Source organism: Lineus longissimus, chromosome 4, assembly GCF_910592395.1.
Source record: "Lineus longissimus chromosome 4, tnLinLong1.2, whole genome shotgun sequence".
NCBI lineage: Eukaryota > Metazoa > Nemertea > Pilidiophora > Heteronemertea > Lineidae > Lineus > Lineus longissimus.
Genome location: NC_088311.1, coordinates 1,645,557 through 1,669,400, shown reverse-complemented (window position 1 = coordinate 1,669,400; position 23,844 = coordinate 1,645,557). Strand labels below are relative to the sequence as shown.

The 23,844-nt window shown below is 40.5% G+C and overlaps 2 protein-coding genes across 3 annotated transcripts; one reads left to right on the top strand and one right to left on the bottom strand.

Moving 5' to 3' along the window:
- The first annotated feature begins 1,086 nt into the window (after positions 1-1,086).
- On the top strand, positions 1,087-3,168 carry LOC135487040 (leucine-rich repeat-containing protein 10-like). Its single transcript, XM_064770335.1, has 3 exons — positions 1,087-1,406; positions 1,871-1,918; positions 2,114-3,168. Exon 3 carries the CDS (start codon positions 2,136-2,138, stop codon positions 3,153-3,155), a length of 1,020 nt encoding a protein of 339 aa, XP_064626405.1. The 5' UTR covers positions 1,087-1,406; positions 1,871-1,918; positions 2,114-2,135; the 3' UTR covers positions 3,156-3,168.
- Positions 3,169-6,522: 3,354 nt separating this feature from the next.
- Positions 6,523-23,532, bottom strand: LOC135485847 (very low-density lipoprotein receptor-like). Of its 2 annotated transcripts, XM_064768157.1 has the most exons (14): positions 23,116-23,532; positions 22,065-22,190; positions 18,052-18,174; positions 17,312-17,545; positions 16,758-17,000; positions 16,265-16,525; positions 15,549-15,978; positions 14,930-15,291; positions 14,388-14,669; positions 13,971-14,108; positions 13,426-13,506; positions 12,395-12,537; positions 11,934-12,074; positions 6,523-11,680 (listed from the first exon to the last, which is right to left on the bottom strand). In XM_064768157.1, the coding sequence occupies exons 1-14, from the start codon at positions 23,186-23,188 to the stop codon at positions 11,633-11,635; spliced, it is 2,685 nt and encodes an 894-aa protein (XP_064624227.1). In that variant the 5' UTR covers positions 23,189-23,532; the 3' UTR covers positions 6,523-11,632. The 2 variants fall into 2 exon arrangements, with proteins under 2 accessions (XP_064624227.1, XP_064624228.1); XM_064768158.1 differs by lacking the exon at positions 13,426-13,506 and having other exon boundaries at positions 23,116-23,528.
- Between the last annotated feature and the right edge of the window lie 312 nt (positions 23,533-23,844).

The following is a 23,844-nucleotide window of genomic DNA, read 5'->3' as shown; positions in this document are numbered from 1 at the left end:
TCTATAGTATTCTGAGGGGTTATGGAAGTGGTTCTATAAAGGCCATGACTGTAAATATCTCAGTGATTAGAATAGAACCGTTTGTTCCCCGGACATTCTATCCTATAGGACACTTTAAACTTCTACACCGGTACACCATCTATTTCTATTGGTTGGGCAAAACCATCGAATCGCGGATTTGGTATCAAGCTTTTAAAACCCATTGCCGTCCTCCTAAGAAAGTCAACATTCCCAACCGAACTTTAAACATTGGTTCATTATACTTAGGAAGATCAATAGAATTGACAAACAAAAAGCGGCTAAGCGAACAAACTTCATTGTGCTAACTTAGAGACGACAGCACGCATGATTTGTGAATTGTGTAACACAAAACCGTAACCGGACAACGGCGGGTTCAATATTGGTGATCGGCAGGGGGACGATGTCAATGCCGTGTGAACGCCGTTCCCTGTCTAAAATAGTCTCATTTTGAACTTCCTGTGGTATTCCCTGTGTCCGCACGTTGTCTGAAAGCTAGGGAATGTCAAAACATCGAGGGGCAAGGTGTAAAACTTTTGATCATCTATAGTCTCTTTGAAAAGTCTCGTAAATCTGGCGTTATGTCGCTCTGACTTTCCATGAAACGGAAGTGAAAGCGGCAATTCATTATTGATGACCGGAAAAATGTGATATCGTTAAATCGAATTATCGTGCATGCCCAACATTAATCACCTATCGCAATGCCTGTTATATCAATCCAGCAGATAAGAAACCCCTTTGTTAAGTTAGTGTCCTTAATTGATCTCCTATAGGCCGATGATGGCGCACCATGGGCACTGCTCCTCTTCGCCGACTGAACCAGGCTCTTCAGTTGTTCGTTAAATCAGCGTTAATCACTAACGTTGGCGTTATTTAATCCAGCGAGAGCAATGCTATTGAGAAACTGTCATTTGACTTTTGCTGTCATGGGTTGTGTCAAACGTCTGTGCCTTGATGTTCTGATATTGAGGTTCGAACCGGTATGCTTTGTCATGACAGAGTAACTATGGCCGAGTGAAGCCTTTATTATCCAAACACCCCATGCATTGATCATGAACTATTGTTAGGGATTATCTAGAAAAGTTCACGAAAAGCGGACGATCAGATTTGGTATGAGACAAACGGACAACCTGCTGTGACAGCGGGACGCATCGTGTCTCGGATAGGAATTGCCGATTTCTACGCGGAGAGGATACTAAAGATATTTCAGCGCTTATTGCGGATGGACAAAGCTTAAAATCTGTGTTGAGGAGCTTAACGGATTAGTGTGATCGTTGTGAGATGGTTCTCTGGGAATGACGAACTAATTACAACGCAAGGCGTGCATGACTCTCCGTTGACACAACCTCTTAAAACTTCCATCGGATCTTGAGTGATCTTTATCTCAGGTGAGTTAAAACCGAAGTTATTACAATGAAAACAGCAGAGAGAATACATCCCTGTCCTTTACATCCTCTAGTGACATCGGAGAGTGCAATTCAAATGATGATAGGATGTAAGGGCCGTCACTGAAACTGGTCACACGGAGGTTGCGACACCTCTGTATAAATTAGCAATTGTCACAATCTAATATTATTATTAGATAGTCAACTCGCTGTTAATTGCGCTTCTGATAGTGATTGCGAGACGTTGTTACTCGTAAATCATTCACCTGGTTGTTGGCCTATGTATGCATGGACAACGAATTATCCATAAGCCTTAGGTTACGATTAAATACTATTCTTACAGATAATAAAGCCGACACGAGGTGAGGTATTTGTGCTTTACTGTCTTAATCGGGAGGTACTGTTAAAAATGGAGATCCTTTTCAAGTTCAATGTAGTATTCTCACATCAGAATTTGTGTTTTTCAGGAGTTTCTGCGGAGGGCCGGTAACGAAAGTGAAATAATTACCACAGAGGTGAGTCATCGGTCTTCAGACGGGTGAGGAAAAAGTGATGATATAGTGTTGAACAGTTTGGGAAAATTAAAACGTACCAGTGAAAGACAGAGGGTATTACGATCGTAACTTGACAAAAGGCGTCTTGGATAGGACAGAAGGCGAACTTGGTAAAAACAATTTTGTGTGATTGAGACTTCATTTGTTTTTGGTCAGAAAACAGTGCAGAGTGAAAACCATGCCTGTACGAGGAAGCGATGCCAGGATGTCACTAAGCCAGGCTGCCCCTCCAAGATACCGGGGCGTGAACAGGAGTACTCGACCAGACCGCAAGAACCTCAGGCTTTGGGTTGATACAAATGACCCGAGGTTCCCCGGACTCAAGAGATTGAAACTGAGAGGTAAGGAATTGGAGCATCTCCCTCCAGAGGTGTTCAATATGGTGGACTTGGAAATCCTTGACTTGAGCCCAGAGAGGGAAGCCTGTTTGTACTACCGGCTGTCAGAGTTACCAGGAGCTATCTCAAAGCTGACAAACCTCATTGTCCTCGCTTTAGATACAAATCATATGCAAGAGATCCCAGCCGAGTTGTGTACACTTCCCAAATTAGAGAGACTCACCCTCAGCAACAACTTGTTGACGTCTCTCCCGAAGGAATTGCCAAAACTGCGGAACTTACTCAGCCTCCATGTGGCGAACAACAACATCCAGGAATTCCCCGTTCAGATCTGTGACCTTCCGAGGCTGGAGTTCCTCGACATTTCAGACAACATGTTGACCAAATTGCCTCAGAGGATATCAAAGCTGAAGACATTACAATCTCTGAATCTCTATGCGAATCAAATCGAGATGTTACCAGACGGCATTTGTGAGCTGCAGATGTTGCGCATGTTTTGGGTAGGAAACAACCGTCTCCGCGCCCTTCCCAGGAAGTTCGGCTCTCTGAAGCTCCTGGACTGGGGCTGGCACTATACCTCAACAACTCTGGATGGGAATCCTCTCGAAAACCCGCCGTTGGAGGTATGTAAATTGGGTGCGGATGAGATCTGCAACTATTTCGACATCCGTGAGGATGACGGACCAATCTCTATGATGGTTTCTGAACCGGAAGCCGACGAGGAGAGTGACCAGGAGTTGGCACGGATCAATGAGAGCTCGGAGACAGACGAGAGCACTAGGCCCCAGATGTTGGAGGTGGACCCCAGGGCCCTCAGAGACATGAGGCGGGGCTCCTCACCCATGCCTATTCCGTACTGATTCAAAACAAATGGTACGTATTTATGCGATGGTCGCGTTTGTCGCCTTGACGGTGATGCCACCATCACCCAGGTTGTGACCCCGGTTGTGAGGGGGGAGGGGGGAGAAGTGCGTTACGCTGGAGATACTTTAACTGTGGAAACTGATATCGGTTTGTATAATTCAGTCGTGTTCTTTGCAACGGTATGGCTGTGCTAATGACGAATTTTGAGCTAACGAATCTCGATTGTGAGACCCTGTTTATCCCGAGCTACTGGCCTGGTTATCATGTCACCACTTTGCCAAAGAGATAGGGTATGTCAGTGACAATATTATTGGCATGCAATTTTGGCTTGAAGAGGTCCATATTTGGTTCGTTCAAATCTGAGCCAGGGATTATTTAATGTTTGACTTCATGTCACATCCAGCACAACGGTGAAGATTTATCCCTCACCTCATTGTCTTCTTTCAGGCCATACTGTAAATAAATCATCTAAGAATATTTACTCGGAATCGTGCCCGACAATGGAAGCCTGCACTGTTTAATCTACGATATATAAATCATGCTTAAATGTCATATCCTTTCAGAAAACATTATTGACGTTGGGTTATCACAGAAGACATTCACAAGAGAAGACGCGAAACGGCAACTGGACAGTGTCTCCATCTGTGCCACAACATGTTACTACTGGTGCTGTCTTTGCGAATATCATTAGGTTGTGCCTTGGTCGCGACTCCTTTCTTTGTCTTGGTGTTGACAGTTTGATACGCTTATATTCTTGTACAAAATAAGTAGCACCTCTGCGAACTTGCCTTAGCAAAGTATTATAATGTTTCAGTAAATAATCATATCTATATAGAATCATCACAGGCGTGTCCTTTTAGAGGATATGCCTTGTTGTCATGCAGGACAAGTGGTTGTGACAGCTGTTGGGACTCGACAGTTTCACAAAGTTAAAACTCTTGGGACGTTTTAAATGATGTGGGTAGGGAAATTAGATGTTTTGTATTGTTTTTAAAAAGTTAAGGGTCACTATAAGGCGGGCTCACGATATTTGTCATTCCTGACTTAGACTTATGCATGCAGCTGTCACCTCTAGTCGACTGGCTACTCAATAATCATCGCCTCTTCATTGGTAAATCGGATGCTGCGTTGGGCATGTGTCGTTGGTATGCGGATACAATGCTGAGTGTTATCTTCGAGCCACACGATTGTAATTTTCTCCAGCTGCCATTTAATAGGAAAGAATGGGTATAAAGATGTAACTAGAATTCAATTTAAGTTTTATTGTCGAGATACCGACATATAAAGTCAACTGAGGATGAGATCGGTTTTGTTTAATTCCTTTAATGTGATGTGTGACCGCAGATCATTATAAACAAACACCGGGGTACCAGTGAAACATACACTCCGAACGCGTCCTGTCGCCCGGTACATCGATGAAGGACGATCAGGATGACGAAATGGACTGCATAGGAGTCTGGTGGAACATCGCGATGATAGTATTAAGCCCAGGGCGATGTGGGCGCTCTACCTAAAAGACCAATGACGAAAAGAAAATCTCCGGCAAAGCTTCACGTTGAATGCTTGGCTGTGACGCTGGTGTGTGCTGCAAATGTCCCGTAGTTGACGATGAGAAGGAAGGCACGACTAGAGGAGACACCACCCTACCAGGCGTAGAGAATAAAACTTGATTCAATCAACTCATTTTACATCCCACGACCACAATCACCGCAGACCATTTTTTACGTGTAACCAACATTCGGCAATTCGCAGCTGTTTCAGTTCAACTTCCAAACAATAGACGGCACTGCAATCGGCCGTCCCCAAGGTGTTGGTCTCCGTTGTTTTCCTCAATCAAAATAAATCATGAAGACATACGTCATAAAAAAACAAAAAAACTATGAGCTAGGGGAATAAATAAAGACTTAGAAACATGAATGAATAACTCAATACATTCAGGAATACGTGTGCACATTGTGATGTGTAAAAATAACTCCTTGTCACCATTATCGGTCTGATAATCCTGGGTATTCAGACGTCTTTGCCCGCCAATCACTGTTCATTCCGAGCTGGGTCTCATAGGAATGGCCTGATCGGTTTAATAAACGTTGGCCTCTCAACCGAGGCCTATAAATTTCATCGAGGGACGGGCTGACCGATTTGAGTCAATTACCAGACGAGATTTAGTCAACATTTCATTTGTAAACGTAAACATAAACATTAGATATATACATGGATGTTATGATTCACAAATAATGAATATCGTTAAACAACTATGATTTATCTTTGAGATCAGTCATCTAGCGCCGTCTTAGTTACAACCCGAAGCCCGTGAGTCACATCCATCATAAGAGTTCAAGGTTCAACTAGCCCAATAATATGGTTTATCTGTAACTCTCTTTCAGGAACCACCAGAGCTTTCTTTTATGTTCATAAGCTAACCTCTTGGCACCACATCACAAAATCCTCTTGTCCTCTAATTGTGTCCCGAGCCCGCTCCTGGCTCCCCTGCCGTTGGCCACTCATACTACATAGTACGCACATGAAACGTCCCCACAGGAGTAATGCCGAGAGAATTTGAGAAATGCAAGTAAGTTGGGCTGGAAAAGAGTTGTGATCGGCAACGGTCGTCGGTACCATGTTTGGGGTTCATGGAATAACTCCTCCCCGTTCCCCCCTTAAAAGGGGGAAAATTTCCACCTCAAGACGGGGTAAAATTTAAAATTTTAGGTAATCAAGTAGAGTAAAGTTCCTCTTCTCTTGCACTTTCGGTCGGCTAGGAGAGGTGTCATCAAGTGAAGCTAGGTGCTGTCCTCGGAAATGTCTTTTTTCGGCCCATGTCTCCGGCTTTGCCCTACCCCCAGCAAATCGGGACAAGCGTTTGAAAGTTCATCATCTTTACTAGTCTATTAGTATTAACTACGCGAGAAGTCATATAGCTAGGGGGCTATTCATTTTAATGAAATGGTCACACATCCCTCTTCGTCCTCGCTTTGGAAATCGCCATGTAACTGAATGACGCAGTTACATATTTTGAAGATCTAAATTGTTTACAATACGGTCCTTGAATAAATCATCAATCCGATGACCTAGATGATAACCACCAGACTGCCCCAGATGTTACTATACGTATATCATGATATCAATCAATAGAATCAAAGAAGCAGGACTATCAGCGTCTGTTTCATATTGTTTGTCTGTGTAAACAACCACTTTAAGGTCAATGTTATATCCAATCCGCGTTAGCAGGTCTAAGCTAGCATCTAACAATTTTCTGGAAGATATTCACAGCCTTGTCTCTCCCACAGCAGTCATCTGGGCCTGCTGTCTTGGACTGACCTAACATCCACCAGACTCGTGCATTGAAGAAGTTGAAGTCAGATGTATGTCAATACATAATATTTATTACACCTTGCATTTTGAAGGTGCTTTGTTCACCGAAAAAGTGAACTAGGAAACTAATTGGCCTACACATCTCAACTCTGTACAATGCAATCATGATATGGATGCTTCAAGTCAACGAGATTCTAAATAACCTGTGCCAACAGATTAGTATGTACAGGGACCACATAATCGGCAACCCTCAGACCATGCTGGATTAGCAACACCTCCAGCTATTAAGAAGATTACATCAAATGCGGTAACCGGAACTATTTTCATGTATGTAATACAGAGTAAGAACATAAAGCTTTCCATACCACAAAAATATTTAAGCTGTCCAGGCCAAAAAATGTTGTGTAAAAAACAAGCATAACCAGTCAACCTAAAGGGTGTTTTAAAGCATCAGCTGATCTTCTTCATAAAATGCAGGTAAAGCAGATGAAGGCCAGAGCCTGGTTGTTCAAAACAAGTTTTAACATCCAGGCTCAGATTATTGCATTTTAAAGCTGTAAAATGCATGCTAAACAAGAGGCACAATGGTTACAGCAGTCAAGTAAATTGGTGCAACGCTATTAGGATAAGACGATGGGAACCCATCACTTGTTAAACAAACCATATTTTTCTTATTAATACATTTGGTTTCATATCAAACTTTTCTTTTGAAAATCATAAACACCAGCACAAACTTCCCTCTCCAATATCCTGGAATTCTGAATTGGAGGGTTAAATGACCAATCCCCACAAACCTTTGTTGTGGTATTATACCCATCGATGGCATTGATGTAGGTAAGCTTTCAAACAATGGCAATATGCCAAATACATGACTTAAGTCCTTCCAAGTTGAATGCTTTCCAAGTGGCATGTCTTTGGTTCATTTTCTGTACAAACTTCCAATCCCAAGGTGCTAATTTCTACTGTGGCTGGAACAGTAAATTTGAAGTTTGTTCTAGATACACAAACCACAAAGGCAGATATTGTAAACAAGAAGAAATATGTTAAATTTTGTAATACTGGAGACCCACCAGTTAGCAAACTGTAGGCCTATCCAACATGGTCTCCCCCACTTAACACTTGTTCTTACAGTAGTCCCTGTACCAAACATGCTAAGAACCAGTATTCACATTCATACTACCTGTACTACTATGTGTGGGAACCCAACAGCTGTACAACATAACCCCCCAACACACACGCACGCACACAAGAAAATATGTACACCTTTCTACTATTAACAAAATATACAGAGGCAATGGACTGGACTGACATCCTGCTAAATCATAGCATGAAGTGTAAAAAAATAGAAAAGACAAAACTAAACAAATTGTGTTATTTTTCAACCAGACTGCCCAAGAGATCTTGCATCCATGTTGGATTGTATGTGATACCAATCACTGACAAGATTCAAAGGAGGCTTGTGCAGGATTTGAATTGAACAACAAATCGTTCATGGTGAATACTGCCTCGTCAGTTGATTTTACATCAAGGTCATGAACAGCTTTAATAACACTTTAGAGATTTTTAGACATATAAAACTAAAGACAAGCACGAAATGGGTTATTAGCACAAAAATAATACAAGAAAGAAATTAAAAGCCGCACTTGGGCATATCATTGATATTATAATATTTATGTATACATCGATTCTATTGAATCACTGCTGTGATTTTTCAAGAAAATACAACTTTTTATTTAATCAAAAATAAAGTAGCACATGACAGAGGAAACAACAGATCTTATTGAGTGCTTGCAAGTTTAGCTGCCAGAGTGCAAATGCAATAACATAACTGTATAATATTTACAAGGTGTACCGCCATTAAACTGCCTAGAAGCTAATCTGCAGTTCAATCCAAGTAGACGGGAAGCAACAGATGAGTTCGTGAACCCCTTTCCGCTCCGCCCCACCACGGACCCCCTAACTAAAGAGCACCAGGGTCTGCGTCAGCGGATTTACGTCTACAGGGTAAATAAATTAGTACAAAATCAATAGGAAAAGCCAAAGAATATCGAGAAAGTTATTTGTCAGACAGTAATGTGAGCAATGATCCCTGCGAAGATGAATATTACGCGCCAACCATTTAAGCTTCCACAAGTCACCATCAGGACACTCAAGCATCAACCATCCCATAATGTCCAAGACTTCTTACAATGACCAGTCTTACTTATAGGGACTCTTATCTGGGATATCAGAGTTGGAATGTTAGTGTAGATATGGCATGTAGCAACTAGTTGGGTAGTTGGCTTGAGTTTCACATCAAGTCGAGTGGAGGGTTGCAAACAAGGAATTGGATTCTGCCAAGAACCTTTTGGTTGAGGGGACTACTCGTACACTACTCACACACAGCTAGACTCAATCTATATGTTAGAGCCAGCAAAGTTTTTGTTAGTGTCGACCAGCAGTTGTAAAACCAATTATCTGGTGTGGTGTGGCGAGAGTGTCCTTCATCAAACTAGGAGCTTGAATAGTGGCTTCAGTACACCCATAACTCTCAAATCTTACAACTTAACAAACTTAAATGTACAGTTCTATTTACAATCAATGTACAAAAGATGACTATAATAACCTGGACTGCAGGAAATTCCAATATCAAATAGCCAACAATCAATCAATCAATTATTGAATAGCACATTGCGATGAAAAACAAGAAATTTTGTATCATTACTTTTACATGCAGTAGAGAGGTATCAATACCTCAGTAGACAAATAAACAGAACATAGAATATCACTTCTTCAACTCCTTACCAATCTTGAAGATTTATGAAGTTGTGCAATGCAAAATTTGCAGAAATTTTTATCATTATTGGAATTTCCTTGCAAGTTTGAGTTGGGATAGAAATGTCTAATTCCACGGTGCACTCTGAACAGGCAAGTCAATAGGTCAAAAATTCATCCCATTAATGAACAGAGTGCTGTAGAACAATGATTATAATTGCTTATAAAGCAATTTAGACGCACGCAATCACACAAATTATGGTTATTTAGAACAACCAGCAATGACACTTGCACTTCATCAAATGCAAACACGCGATGAGCAGGAGAATGAATGTTTCAGCACAGAACTATTCAATCAAGTACTCATTCTTAAATGTACAATCTTACTACTAGAGACTTTTTAAACTATTAAACTACAACTGTAACGTGAGAAGACATAGTATCACCATGTCAAGCTATTATTGCCATTAACGTCATGAGATGAATTCATATGACAGTTTGGCAACAATACGCACAACTTTCGTACAAGATGGCGATAACATGTCATCTGTCGTTAAGTATAGAAATATTACTCCATCTCTAATCTGTGGCACAAGTATTTTTTTTCCAATTGCAAGCAGACTGACTTTAGGAAAACCTATTTGATGACGTTGCAATCCATGACAAAGAACAGTCGGTTCCTATTCAGCACAAAGGAACATGTTTTCCCTGTGGTTTACAAGCACCGTCACCTTGCAAAAGGAGAATTAGAACAAGAGATTCACCATTAAATAAATACTACGCTTACCTACTAACAGACAACATATAAACTGATTGACTTGAAGCATCCAAAGACTATATATGTACATGTATACAAAAATCTATGATTTCAATATTTCATACAGTTGTGAATTTTGGCGTTTTAGATAATGACAACACAAATGAACATGAGAGTGATGGACAAGTTTGAGACATTGCAATAAAGAATCATTCACAGGACAGACATTGACACGCAAATTGAGGTAATCCGCGGCCTCAACAGGCAAAAAATATACCTCCGTAAAAATGACGCTGCAGGCTGAAAACTGCAAAAATGTGAGTAGAAATTGGTGAGGTAACTCAACCTAGTTCACTATTGCATGCTGAAGATACTGACATCAATGGGCATAGACAATGCTGGACACCTATACATTTGTTCATGTTGATGCCTTGGTGTTCTGAATTTCACTGGTCACACACACATTCTTGTACAGTATCTTCAACGAGCATTCAACAACAGTGAGAGTTCAATTGAAATTTGTTTTGCTCACACACATGCAAAGCAACCATCGTCCCTTAATTCGGTGAACTTAAACTGAATAATAATCAGCTGTCAAGGAACGAGGGGGCGGCAGCATTTTAAAAAGTAAACTGAAAAACAAAAGTGGTCAACATCAACAGCAACTGACAGTGCCCATTTGGAATTACAAATATAGTCCCAAGTATGTACAAATCATTGGGCTTTTCAAGCCCAAAAATGCTTTTCACAGTAGCCAACAAAAGTGTTTCTTACCACATAGATTAAAAAGTTTTGACTATGCCATCAAAATGGAAGGAGGCAGGACACTCAGGGTTTCAAGTCCAATTTGATGAATCTGCTCCTCTCTGGATTTATCCAATAGTTACAAAGTCACGGAATCTGGTCCATTGGAAAAGTGGACAATAACCGCAGCGGTCATGGTATTATTCCAGCTTCGAAGATAAATCCAATGTTTTGTTTGAATCTCATTGGTCTCATCTTGTCACAAGCGTTTGTCATCATGAGGTTTTAAACCTGATCACAACAGGTTTATGTTTGAGCAATATCTGTAGCAACCAGTATTGTCATCTGCAACAGAAGCACCATGGAAACAATCACACAAATCATCTGCACTGCTTGCAAAATAAATATGATTATGAATACAACATATGACTACAGCGTTTGTGAAATTGCATGCCTCAAGTAGCAAAGTAAGAAGCATTATTCACGGCTGGATAATATTTACATATTTACAGATAGTTATTCCCAAATAGTCAGCGATCCTAAAATATACAGCAAAAATATACTCAGGATCGCCAGAACATGATTTCCAATGATCACCATTCCCATACAACCGCACGATATCAGAAAGCCAGGGACAGTATCCTGCAGCAAAGGCGGACAAATATGGTCGTTGCACAGGTTTATAATTCAAACTAATCTACAAATGCATCACAACCTCTACTAACTACATTTTTTTATAGTTTTTTTCCATTTGTTTTTTATAACAAAGTTACTCATGCACAACAGAATCCTCTCCTTGCGATGACAATACTGGTTGTTGAATGAGCTGCAAACACTGTTTTTTGCAGTCTTTTTAGATCTCCTAACGCATTATTACGGTAATCCTAATCCTATATCCTGCGAGCGTCACACGACGTTCAACTCAGAATCAGGTTGATTTAATGGTTCGAGGGTCTGAAAGGGAAGATAGGAAATATTGAGTCACAATTGAGAAACTGACCATTTTCATTCAACAACTAACATATCAAAGGTATTTGCAATCCAAAATTTTCCTAAGATTTCTTTGTGGCCTTTTCTCGAGAAACATTTTAAAAGTTGGAAAATGCTGTTAGAACACATTATATGTTATATTGCCTTCCAATTTGTAGTAAACCTCAACATTCATATCACAAAGTGTGACGTACAACTCGAGACCTAGTTTACTTACAGCAGGAAGAGGTCTAGATGGTTGGTATACACCCTTATCTAAGTTGACTTGTTCTTCTGTGGTTTTTCTATATACAGGGTTATCAAAGTTCATACTCTTGACGTTCCTTCGAGTATACTGCCTGTACAAAACAAAGCCAACCTGGAAAGAAGGGAAATGAAATGAATACAGGAAAATCTTGCACACAACTTAGTGTCATTCATTTACTTTACCCTTTTCAGTGCACTCCAAGGCCACTTTAATAACAGAACAGGCTCTTTGCCATTAATGAAAGCGGAAATTGTAAGACTGAACACAAGTTGTTTTCCTCGCCCTATTCATATTCTCCTGGATCAACTTACTTGTGTTGGGCAGAGGTTAGATCATCACCTCTCCTTTATACATATCTGCACTACCAGTACAACTGCTATTTCATGCAGTGATGTTGCAAAGAGAACAATCCACTAGTTTCCACTACTTACTATGAATACAATGATGAGGACAACGAGCACGACGCCAATCACGATACCAGCAACACGACCAAAGTCTTCAGGGAGACCAGCCGTTCTGGAAGAGTTGATAGTGGCATTGCTTTGAGCAGTGCTCGGTGCGACTGTTGTGTCAGCTGGAAAGAGACAAACAGACAAAACCGTTGAGCAAAATGGTAGCTATTAGGCAGCTGGAAATCCCAAACATTTCATGCACTCCTCTTCATATAACTGCCAGAGATAACCTGTTGTAAAACAATGTTTCCAAAATCATCACTTTGTCTTTTAGGTTCTCATGGTATGGAATAAGGTCATGGAGCAATCTTTCTGACGGAGGTATCGCTATCATCATTGAAATGAATCTATCATTATGAATTTCATGAGAAAGAAAATACAGGAATTGAGTCTAGAAGGAGAAAGTGTAGAAAGAAATATGAAGATTACTCAAAACTGAAGTGTATGGGACTCATTGATAGTGGGTCTCTTATCATTTCTATAGTTCTTAGATGCTGAAATTTGTTTATAACTGGCCAGTGCCCAACAGTTTTCTTTCTTAAGATTATACAACATCATCACAAAGAAACAGACAGCTGATTTTTGGTTAGTACAAGAGAAGACACAAGATTTGTAATTTTAGTGCAGAGACAACAGCAAGAAACACCAAATGCCAATTGGCTTCATTTTTACTACAGGTTGCAAACGCTCAAATTGTTATTTACTTCACAAGGATTGTTTGAATCGTCCAATGTTGATTTTCTGTGGAAGTTATTTGTCCCCCAACTCAAACTCACATAAAGCAGCAAGCACACCTAAACATCTCTTGACAAGTTAGACAAAGCACATCAGCCTCGATATAAGACAATGTTAAGATTACACATGCTCTCAATGCTATGGCACATCAATGACAAGGACAGGGTGCTTGAAAAACTTGTCAAAAGCCCCCGCATGAAGAGTGCAGTAAACAAAAGCAAAAAAAAACACAAGACAAGACAACGTTTTAAACACAACGATGTTCATTTCCTCACCAGATGCATTGTTATTGGTGCCATTTTTAGGCAATGTTTGTCCGGCTCTGTTGGCTGGTTGAGTAGCAGTTTTTTTGATCGCTATGAAAGACAAAAGCGGAGAGGTTCTGTTACATAGGGTACTTCAGGTAATGGTGAGCGACGCCAAAATTTCTTTGTCTTGCCTATTCATGCAAAATAGCTCATGCAACATTCATTATGGCATAATCACAGACTTTTCGTGTTATGACTGGCATTTTCTGTTGCTGAAGTGCTAGTTGCAGCATCCTGGACAAGAGCAGTACCACACCAAATTCAACGCAAGCCCAAAAATACCAAGTTTTTGCAACAATTTTGTTGTTCAATTAAGAAAAGGTTTCAGAATTTACTGACCAATTACTTTGGGAGTTAGGTTTACTGCTCAGCATGACGAGAACAAATTTACAGTCACAGCAGCCAAGTTGTTGCATGCACATAAGTGGTTACAATTACATTTTAGTACAGCACATCATCTTATTATAAAGAATGCTGGATCAAGGCTGTTGAATGAAAACTTAGGCACTTACAGATTGGTACACACTGCTTGAAGTCAGAGAGTAGTCGGAAGTTGATCGGGCAATGGCAAGTAAATTTGACAGCTTGAACTGGCGCGGGGAGACAAAGATGTGAGCATCCTCCATTTGTCGCTTCACAGACATTTTCACCTGCAAGAAAAGGGACAGAAGAATTAGATATTGGTTGAAAAGATTTTTAAGTTCTTTAAATCTGAAAGGACAGAACACTGTCTCCCTTCACCAGACATTTAGCAAGTGTTCTGTCATCAATAGCTTTCATCTGTACATTCAGAACAGTAGAATACTTCCTTTAAAGCTAAATTGGGTGGTGGGTGGGTTTCAGTTAACAACAGATTTTATGACATTTTAGAACAATAGAATTTTTCAGTAGCTGTTTCGATAAGTTATGGCTTAGATGGAGTTTCTTACCTTGTGGCTGTTTGAGAGGGTGAAGTACATGAACATCCATGGGTCCAAATAGGTGGATGGCATGAGATTGGGTGTTATTTCCAGTAAACTTGTCGACAGATTTGATTGCTTCATGCTCCCAGTCTGACCAGTATACCCTGTCCTCGAACACCGCAATGGAGAAGGGGTGCTTCAGTAGCCCTTGTGCAGAGAGGATGGTACGTTGGTTATTACCATCAAGATCGGCTGATCCAATCATATGCATCTTGGCGTCGACCCAATAAAGCCACTTCTTCACAAAATCTGAAATGGCAAGTTTATATCAAGAACACTTAGAAATAACGCGACAATTTCTTAAAACCATGACAAACAATATCTCCATACAACTTAGTAAGATTCAGCCATGTATTCGGGTGCTGTAAATCTTACGTTTGCACATGAATAAAATCTACTGTCGGTATACTTTTTTTAAAAGGTGGTCATGTTTTGGTCTACCCCATTCAGGTTTCATCATTGGAGCTGATCAAACCATCTCGGGCTCGATATAACAGACAGGTACTTACCAATGGTGAGTCCATTTGGCCACTGCAGACCAGTAGTAATGATAGCTTTCCTGCCATAACCATTGATGCCACACTTTTCAATCCTTGGATGATTTTCTGCCCAGTCTGTCCAATATATGTACTTTCCAAGCGGGTCAACAACAATGTCCCTAGGTTCATCTAAGTCCTCATAGATTAGGTGTGTTCTCATCGAACCATCCAACTTTGCTACCTCAATGGTATTTTTGCCAGTATCAGTCCAGAAGATGAGATGGTGCACCCAGTCAACAGCAATACCATCCGGAGTGCTCACGTTGCTTGCCACAACCTTCCAATCGTTGCGATTTGGCACCTCACCATTGTTGACATCCACCAAAGGAGAACTGCAAGAATAGAGAAGAATTTAGCTGTTTTAGACTCTATGATTATAAATATGTCCTATACGTCTTTATGAATGTTTGACTTTAGGAATTTCAAGGACCACACCAGTTTAATCTTGCAAAATTATTCTTTAAAAGCCACAATGAACTTCATTGTTCTTTAGCGTGTGATCTCGTTAAAATAAGAAGTTGATTCTTCTTGATGAGATATTATCTCAGATGCTTTCAGCGCCATGAAGCTCCTCAGATAAAGTAACTACCTGTAGATTTTCTCATTGGCGGAGTCTGTCCAGAAGACCATGCTTTTCCCCCAGTGGTAATCCATAGCAATGGCACTATCAGTTTCCTTGACTACGACAGATGTGCGACCATTATGGACATCTAACTTCCTAATAACATGACGATCCGAGAAGATAAGGTAAGGATGGACAGAGCCGCTAACTTTGCAATTGTGTTTGTTTGTTAGGTCAATCTCATATCCAGGTTGGTCACAAGTACAGTGGTACGTTCCAGGGAGGTTGGAGCACTTCTGAGAACAGGCGCCAAAAAGCAACTTGCATTCATCGATATCAACACAGGTCCTCTTGTCAACCCCTAACTCAAATCCAGGATCACAGTAGCAGATATCACTCGTGTGGGTATTCTTGCAGTGTTGTGAACAGTTGCCATTTTTGAATGCACATGGATTTGCTGCAAATTATTGAAAGTAGAACACGTTGTAATCATTAGCTAATGCTGAAGATAATATAGTCACCACAAGATTGTCAAGTTGTACTTCATACATATACCTTTTCTGATTTCGATATCTATTTTGATCAGGTAATTTACTATAGAAACAAAGTGCAACTAAGAACTTTTCTCTTGCCACCAACAGAGAGTTCCAAAAACTCTAAAAAAAAAACTGACCAACATTCATTGACATTTCCAGTTCTACAAAAAAATCATTGATTGAAGAGAGAAGCTTGTCAAATGTTACCTTTGCATATCTTGGTCTTCTCATCTTCATTTCCGCCACAGTCATTGTTCTTGTCACACACTTTCGTCAGTGGGATACACTTTTTGCCATTATTGTAACAATCGAAATGGGTGAACTTGTCGCAGGGTGGTTTGATAGTGGTATTGCAATTAGATTCATCAGAGCTATCTGCACAGTCATTGAAACCGTTACAATACAGGTTACCATGGATACACTCATTGTTTTTACATTTGAACTGGTCAGGGCGACACGTGTTCTCACCTGAAAGAAAGAGGAAGAATTGATATATTAAGATGCTGATCATAATACATGTATAAGTTCATTTGACCGATTTTCATGTCAAGCAACAGTTTCAAAGCCTCTTTGCCTCTTTTAACATGTTTTTTGTGAGGTGTACATTATTGCTTCATCCTCATGTAAGCCACAAATGAACCAGTTCTTTCATTACATCTGAACAGAAACCTTTACCAATTTCAGAACCTGTGACACTTACATCCACTTTCGTCACTGTTATCATGGCAATCTCGTTCTCCATCACACCGCCACGACTTATGGATACAATCTTTGCTTGTCTGACACATGAAATCCTGCGGAGAGCAAGCCGACACCACCTTTTTACAGTCACTTTCATCACTGCCATCTCCACAATCCTTGTCTCCATCGCACTTCCAGCGACCAGGAATACAAGTGTTGTTAAGGACACAGTGGAACTCAGTGGGTGCACAAGTCTTAGGAGCTAAAAAAGAACCAGAGCCTTCTTAGATCATGAAATAAAATTGGTATCTTGTCAACACTTCACAGAAAATGACATCTTTATGTAATGATGATGGTCAAGTGCTGCAATTAAAAAGCCTCCACCAACAATGGATTATTTTACACTCCAGATAGTAACATACATAATGGACTTAAATCCCCCACAGGACATATAGGACATTTGAAGTCAACTGCCAAGCCTCAGGGCCCACTCCCATGGTCTTTGCTGTTCAAAAAATCTTCCCGACTAAAACAGGTATTATGCCATTTATTTGAAAACACTTATAAACCTACCACAATCATGTTCATCTGATTCATCTTCACAGTCTGGGTCTCCATCACAACGCCATCTAGCAACAATACAGTCACCATTATTACATGCAAACTGATTGGTAGTGCACTTCTGTGCTTGGCAATTCAGCTCGTCTCTTCCATTTTTACAATCTTTCTGTCCATCACAGTGCCATGTCTTGGGAACACAACCGCCATCACCACAAGAGAATGTGTCACTGGAGCAGTTTCGTGATGCTGGAATCAAAATTGAATGGAATATGAGAAAAAATCTTGGAGAAATGTCTAATTCAAAGTTTATACTCATTGTCATAAATCTTGACAAGCAGTTGTCTGCCCACTATTGGTCCACCAATGACTACAACTCAACCAGACTTGAGAACATTTTTTACTGAGCACAAACCATAACTTAAAAAAAGGTCAAGTCATTTAATGTCCTTGTCAATACAACACATTCCACTCAACTATTTGCTCACCCTGATTAGGCTAGTTATTAACAGTTACTACAATTCCATGAAAACAACTGGCTTTGGTCGTCGGACATAAGTATGGGGGGCTTTATGAAAACAAAGCATTCTTTGCGCGACACGAAGAACCCTACAGGAATAAAAGACACTGATTGACTGAATATAGAAAGTGCCTCTGATTCTGAGCGAGCCAAACCAATCCCAACTCAAGTTATTCATATAACAGTATACAAGCCAATTGGCATGATAGCCATCACTTCACATGTGTCAACGTACCACATTCCCTTGACCTTTCATCTGAAGCATCAACGCAATCATCCTGGCCATCACAGCGCCATCTGGCTGGGATGCAACGTCCGTTAGCACATCGGAACTCTTCCGTTGAGCATGTTTTGGGTGCTGTAAAGATGCAAGGATGAAATTGACTATCAACATGTTCAAACCGATCCGGTAATTTGTTGGTTCTCCTGGACTTTTAGAGGAAAATATCACCAGCGTTTGAATATTTTTTGTCCTGTGATTCTAAGGCCTACTAAACAAGGATGTTTTTTTTAAGTCTGTGCTGCTTCATGCACAATATGAACTGAAAAATTTCCTTTTGCAAAGATTTTACTGCTCATATGTGACCCGCCAAGACGGAACAAGTCGCATGTCGCCCGAGCTTGACAGGGACTGGTTGTTCATTTCACTGTTGTCTACATTTTGCGACATATCTGAGTACATCAATTTCTTCTATTATGTACTGATGTCATTTTAGGGTCATCTTCTGTGCGACATGTGACTCATTTTGTCTGGTGGGTCACATATTTGCTTACACTTTTTACCACTTATAAAACTAAAGTTGAACGGAGCTGCAATCACAAGACTTTGAGGCCCCGCCCATATCCCAAAAAATCAATGAGTGTTTATACTTTAATCATTCGTGCACTGCATGTTCACATTATATCATTGGACCATCCAGACACCACCCCCACATATCAGGCCACCATGTATACATGGATATTCAAAGCATCTGGCCTATTTGGATCACCAGTTTGTGAGCTGGCATTGTGCCAATGATCAGCATGTACACACACACATCATCAGGCGGTTTCTCCCAGCCAATAGCTGACAAGCAACCATTATGAATAATCCCCACCTATTCAATAGCCCATGCGCTATGCTTACTACACACATTCAACAGCAGAGTGGGTTTTAAATTCATGACTGGTGAGGGCACAATATTTGGATCAAAACAAATGCAATCAGATGATTTTAATATGTACAATAGGTGATGGTGTTAAAGCGGCCCAAACTTAAGAACTTAGATCACAAAATTGACCAGACAGAGGACCTTTCACGCCAGACAAGATAGTTAAATCATTGTAAATCACCAAGTTCAAGGCCAGTTTCAAGTTCCCCAGTCGGTTAATTAGACCTCAGGACATGTTATCATTTAAATGAGCTCACTGACACCGTCTGGGCTCACATGTGAGAATATACTTCAGAAATTTAGGGAGGATAACCATAAGTTCTGGAATGAACCAATATACTCATGATATAGGCTTCAGCCTAGGCAAACCGAGAGCTTTTTAAAAGGTTGGAGCTTTTTTAAAACGCACAGTTAAAGATTTGAAGCCCACCAAAAAATAAATCGAACATGCTGGATTCTCGTAACCCTTGGATGTTTTGATCACAAAAAAAGTCAGAAAGAAGCAGGAAGCTGGATGGCATTCCCCACTAAATATCGACAGTCCTACTAGTTCGTTGTTTGGGGGGGGGGGGGGGGGGGAGGAGGATACACAACACCAATTACTGTATTATGACTAGTCCAACAGAGGGGACATTGCAGTTGATCACCAGACTACATGTCATTCATACATTTCTAAGTGCCGGGAACAACCGAACCACTTGTCCATAACAATTTGTCAAAACATGATATCCAGAGCAGGCATATTTGAACCAAGCCCTGCATTGAAATTTCAGAATAACACCAAGTAGGCATGGTCATGAATGGAACCTTTTCCTCATATCCTGATAGCAATGATCCAAAGCTGAATGAACAATATACAACCCAAACAACCCAAAAAATGACTCCATTCAATGCAACACCACCAAGAGGTCAACTCGAAATTCAATGAATGGCCATTCAAGCCATTCATCCCTGAAATCAGGTCATGAATGACAAGTGTTCAAAACAGGAAGGTACATTTACAACTCCAAACTCCCGGGAGTTTTTCCTCAACGAGGGAACTCCATTCTTTGACTTTCGGAGTGCCAAACTAATACAAATATTTGACTTTGGGAGAGGCAGTTCCTGGTATGCAGGACGAGTCAAGTCACACTCCAACCCCAAGGGAGGGTAGGTCAAGCTGCAATCACGCCATAGTATTATCTTGATATCAAAACTGTCAGATAAAACATCAAAATAAGACTTGGATATAATGCCCCCCCCCCCCCCCCCCCCCCATGACCCCAAATATCGAGTCTGATCATGTATTCTACGGTATCTTGTAACCCAACCCAATTAGGCCATGCGAGCCTAGGCATCTTGAGAGTTTGATCATGAATGCCTGGAGATGGGCGTGGCAACTCCCACTCTTTAAATCATAACATCAGGCCACCTGCAGTCAGCTCATCACTCAATATGTGATCTGCTGGAGGATTACTGGAGGGCTCATGGTGTATGGATTTCAAAGGCATTGATCACCAGAGAATCGGAAAATCACAACAGTTGAATTTTACCTGTAGGACAAACTGGATATCATTTGACTTACTATTGATTATGAAGTGCACACCATATCAGAATAAAACCTTATTAAGTCATTTCACATAAAACACCCGGGAGTCTAATTACCTGGAGCCTTGGTCAGATGGAACACGAACAGAACTTCAGGAAGTTTTTGGCACTTTTGCCTTTCTTAGCACCGAGCAACAGGTTCTGGTTTTCCATCCATTGGAAGCATGAACCTTATGTTTGGAGTCGTTTGATTTATCCAAAAATACTCTGCCTACATGTTCACTCCCGGTTTAGTTTAGAATTCAGAAAAGTGGCCATAGCGGGCAACTTGAAACAACTTGAAACGGCCTGGGAATGGTCTATACTTGGACACTTATCTTGTTTACAAGCACGATGGCCAGTTGGCTTATCAGTTCCAAACTTCCATATCTAGCCTGAATTGCAGTATTTACTCTAGGTTTACACAATAGAAATTTTGAAATTTTTATCAAACTGAGACATTTCATCAACAACTTCACATTTTAGCTTTTGGCGACAATCCGTTTCTTGGCGGAAACACATTGTATTTGTACAGTCAGAAAATCAACACTAGCAGAAGAAAGAAGTCACTCTGAGTATGACTCAATGGACACATTAATCGGAGATAAGCAACAAGGATTGAAGAAAATACTCATATTATAAATGATATCCCCCAGTTTTCACCATCAGAAGTTACGCATATGGAACAAGTTGGACTGAGATTTGCCGACAATCTAATTCGACCAAATTCCCATAATCCTGCCAAGTTTTATCAAGACTTGGGTAAATTCCAAGTAAACTGGCACATTATGATGGACCAGGACACAGCTATTTCTAAAGCTCAACTAAGCCTACTACTTAAAGCACACGACTTGACTAATGAGACATTGGCCGACAACCAACACAACAACGAGACCCATATTCAAACTTTTGACACAATTTCAAATCTGCCAAATAAACTGCGTCACAGCAATCAATTCAATAACAATACAATCAGAAATGTAAAAGATTGTTTCCAACACTAGTGACAGGTTTATCGAAGATAAATTAATTGACCCTATCTGAAAATCACAAGACTCAAGTACCAACATGTAGCCTGTGCAGTTCAGAATTTCAAGGAACAGCTCGAGTGCAAGACATTCATTAGTGGAAATGAGCCAATCAGAAAACTTCCACCAGAAAAGTGTGAAAGATTTGTTGCAAATCCCAGATGGTAATAATATTTGAAGGATCCCATTTACTTATGAAGTCTTGGACCTTGTAAAAATTTCTAGTTCCAAACCTAGTCTTCAAAAAACTTTTTTCTTCAGATCAACGTGTATGCCAGAGTTGCATACATGATAAATTATGAAAGGAAAACTAGTAGTATCCTTTTCAAACCCACCAGATCCATCAGCGTGATTCATAACCAATGACTAACTGACCTGTTGGTTAGCTATGTAATTTGTTGGAAAACAAAACAAATGAAACTGACCATCAGAACTGAGTCATCAGTATGTCAGGTCCTCCTGGACGACTGATTCTCAGAGATTCCTGATCACCTTGTACTTACTGCATTCCTGTTCATCCAGGCCATCCGAGCAATCGGGTGACCCATCACATTTCCATGATATTGGTATACATTTTCCACTTGTACATTGGAACTCTGAAGACACACACTGCTGGCTTAAATCAGCATCTGAAAGGAGAACACTTTAGAACATTAGGATTGCCTAAAATAAGACCAGCTCAGTGCCAGTAATATTTCACACCAGAACATGAGCAACTTTGATCAGCACAACCAGAAGGTAGTTTAGATCTACATCATTGCATATACCACGCTCACGGAACATCCAAAGGATGTTTTCTGTACGCCAAGCAGCTGCAATGGCAATAGCAGAGATTACGGGTGAAGCTATACCTCATACCTGCTGTGAACTGTAGTTCAAAGTAGATACTAGATGTCCAAGTGATGGTGTGTGCACTACCAGCGCCACTGGTATTAGTTTTAAACATGGTATGCTACTGCTGACCGCACACTTCTTCAGTCACTCACAGTCATACTTTTAGTGCAATCTAAATTTTTAAATCTTTTACGAATGACAGGAAAAACTCTACAGCCAACTGTCAACTCTTCTCTTTTATTACCAGCTCCTCCAGTAGCGGAGCATCGTTACTCTGTTTGGGTCAGTCTCCGATGTCATGTCAAGCTTCAAAATCAACCGTGACTGACCCAACAACTCATTTCAGTTATATTATTTAACCATCGTACAATCTCAAGGTCCTACATTACAACAGAGTCAGAACAGTAGAGTTCAGTTGTGGGGACAACTGATGACCTTCGTGAATGGGGAATGTTATTGTAATCGTTCCTCAACATAACCTAGACCTAGGCCTACTCTGCTTCTCGATATTTTGTATATGATATCACAGACACTTGTGAAAAACTCTATGATTCGAGGGGCTATCTTTCCGTTTACACCATCACTGGCACCAGTCCACCCCATGCACTATATCTACACGATGTACAGCTAATGTACGGTGGTCATATTGGAGGAGGTGCCGGGTCAACACGTTTACTGTGAAGGGTTGTAAAATCGAAATGTTATCAGTGTTATACTCACATACAAATGGGTGAAATAAGAGAATAACCAGTCCCAACGAGACCAAATCCAAGCCACTCCACGGCCACATCATCACTTGCAGTGTTTTATCTTTCAAAACAAGGAATTTCGAGAACTTTTCGCCCAATTTCCCTTTGCGTTTTGTTGTCAAGTCCTCACGCGGGAATCGCTGGGAAACTTGAAACTCCCAATAAGTCGGCTGTTGACTCGTGAATTTTTCTCCCTCTGCTGTGAAAAAAACTAGGTAGAAATAATATCACAGTATTCCAAAATTTATGATTTATCCTCAAAACCGAAGAGAGACAAGGCCTTGCTTATTGTTGCCTGAGAAGTTATGTTGTATCACGACCCAGCGAATGTGTTATGTTTAGGAGTGGCGCAGTTTCAGTTGGCATGCATTAGAGAAATAGGTCAATCCATGAACTCGCGATATATGCAAATATCCACGATCACGCCATCGCATTCTCAAATTCTTCAAAACTAAAGCTCCTCAGCCATTAACTTAATTGCCTCAAAACACTACACAATTATATCAAAATCGTGTAAAAGACAAATTTGTCGGGGTGATGTGCCTTTGTTTGACGCAGAAAGGACAACTTATTAACATTCTAACGAACTAGTTTACATTCATTCATAAACCGCATCACGCAGTGTAAGGTTATCGTTCGATTGATCAGCCAATCCAGTGGAGTTATTCCTCTGACAACAATGTAAAATTAAATAAGGCGC

Bases quoted from the DNA above. Each gene is read 5' to 3' on its own strand.
- LOC135487040 (XM_064770335.1), top strand. From the start codon at position 2,136: ATGCCTGTACGAGGAAGCGATGCCAGGATGTCACTAAGCCAGGCTGCC.
- LOC135485847 (XM_064768157.1), bottom strand. From the start codon at position 23,188: ATGATGTGGCCGTGGAGTGGCTTGGATTTGGTCTCGTTGGGACTGGTT. The intron at 15,292-15,548 runs GTAGTTACTTTA...CTATTCTTGCAG, and splicing joins GCCAATGAGAAAATCTACAG to TTCTCCTTTGGTGGATGTCA. The intron at 12,075-12,394 runs GTAAGTAGTGGA...CCTTCTTTCCAG, and splicing joins TCCTCATCATTGTATTCATA to GTTGGCTTTGTTTTGTACAG.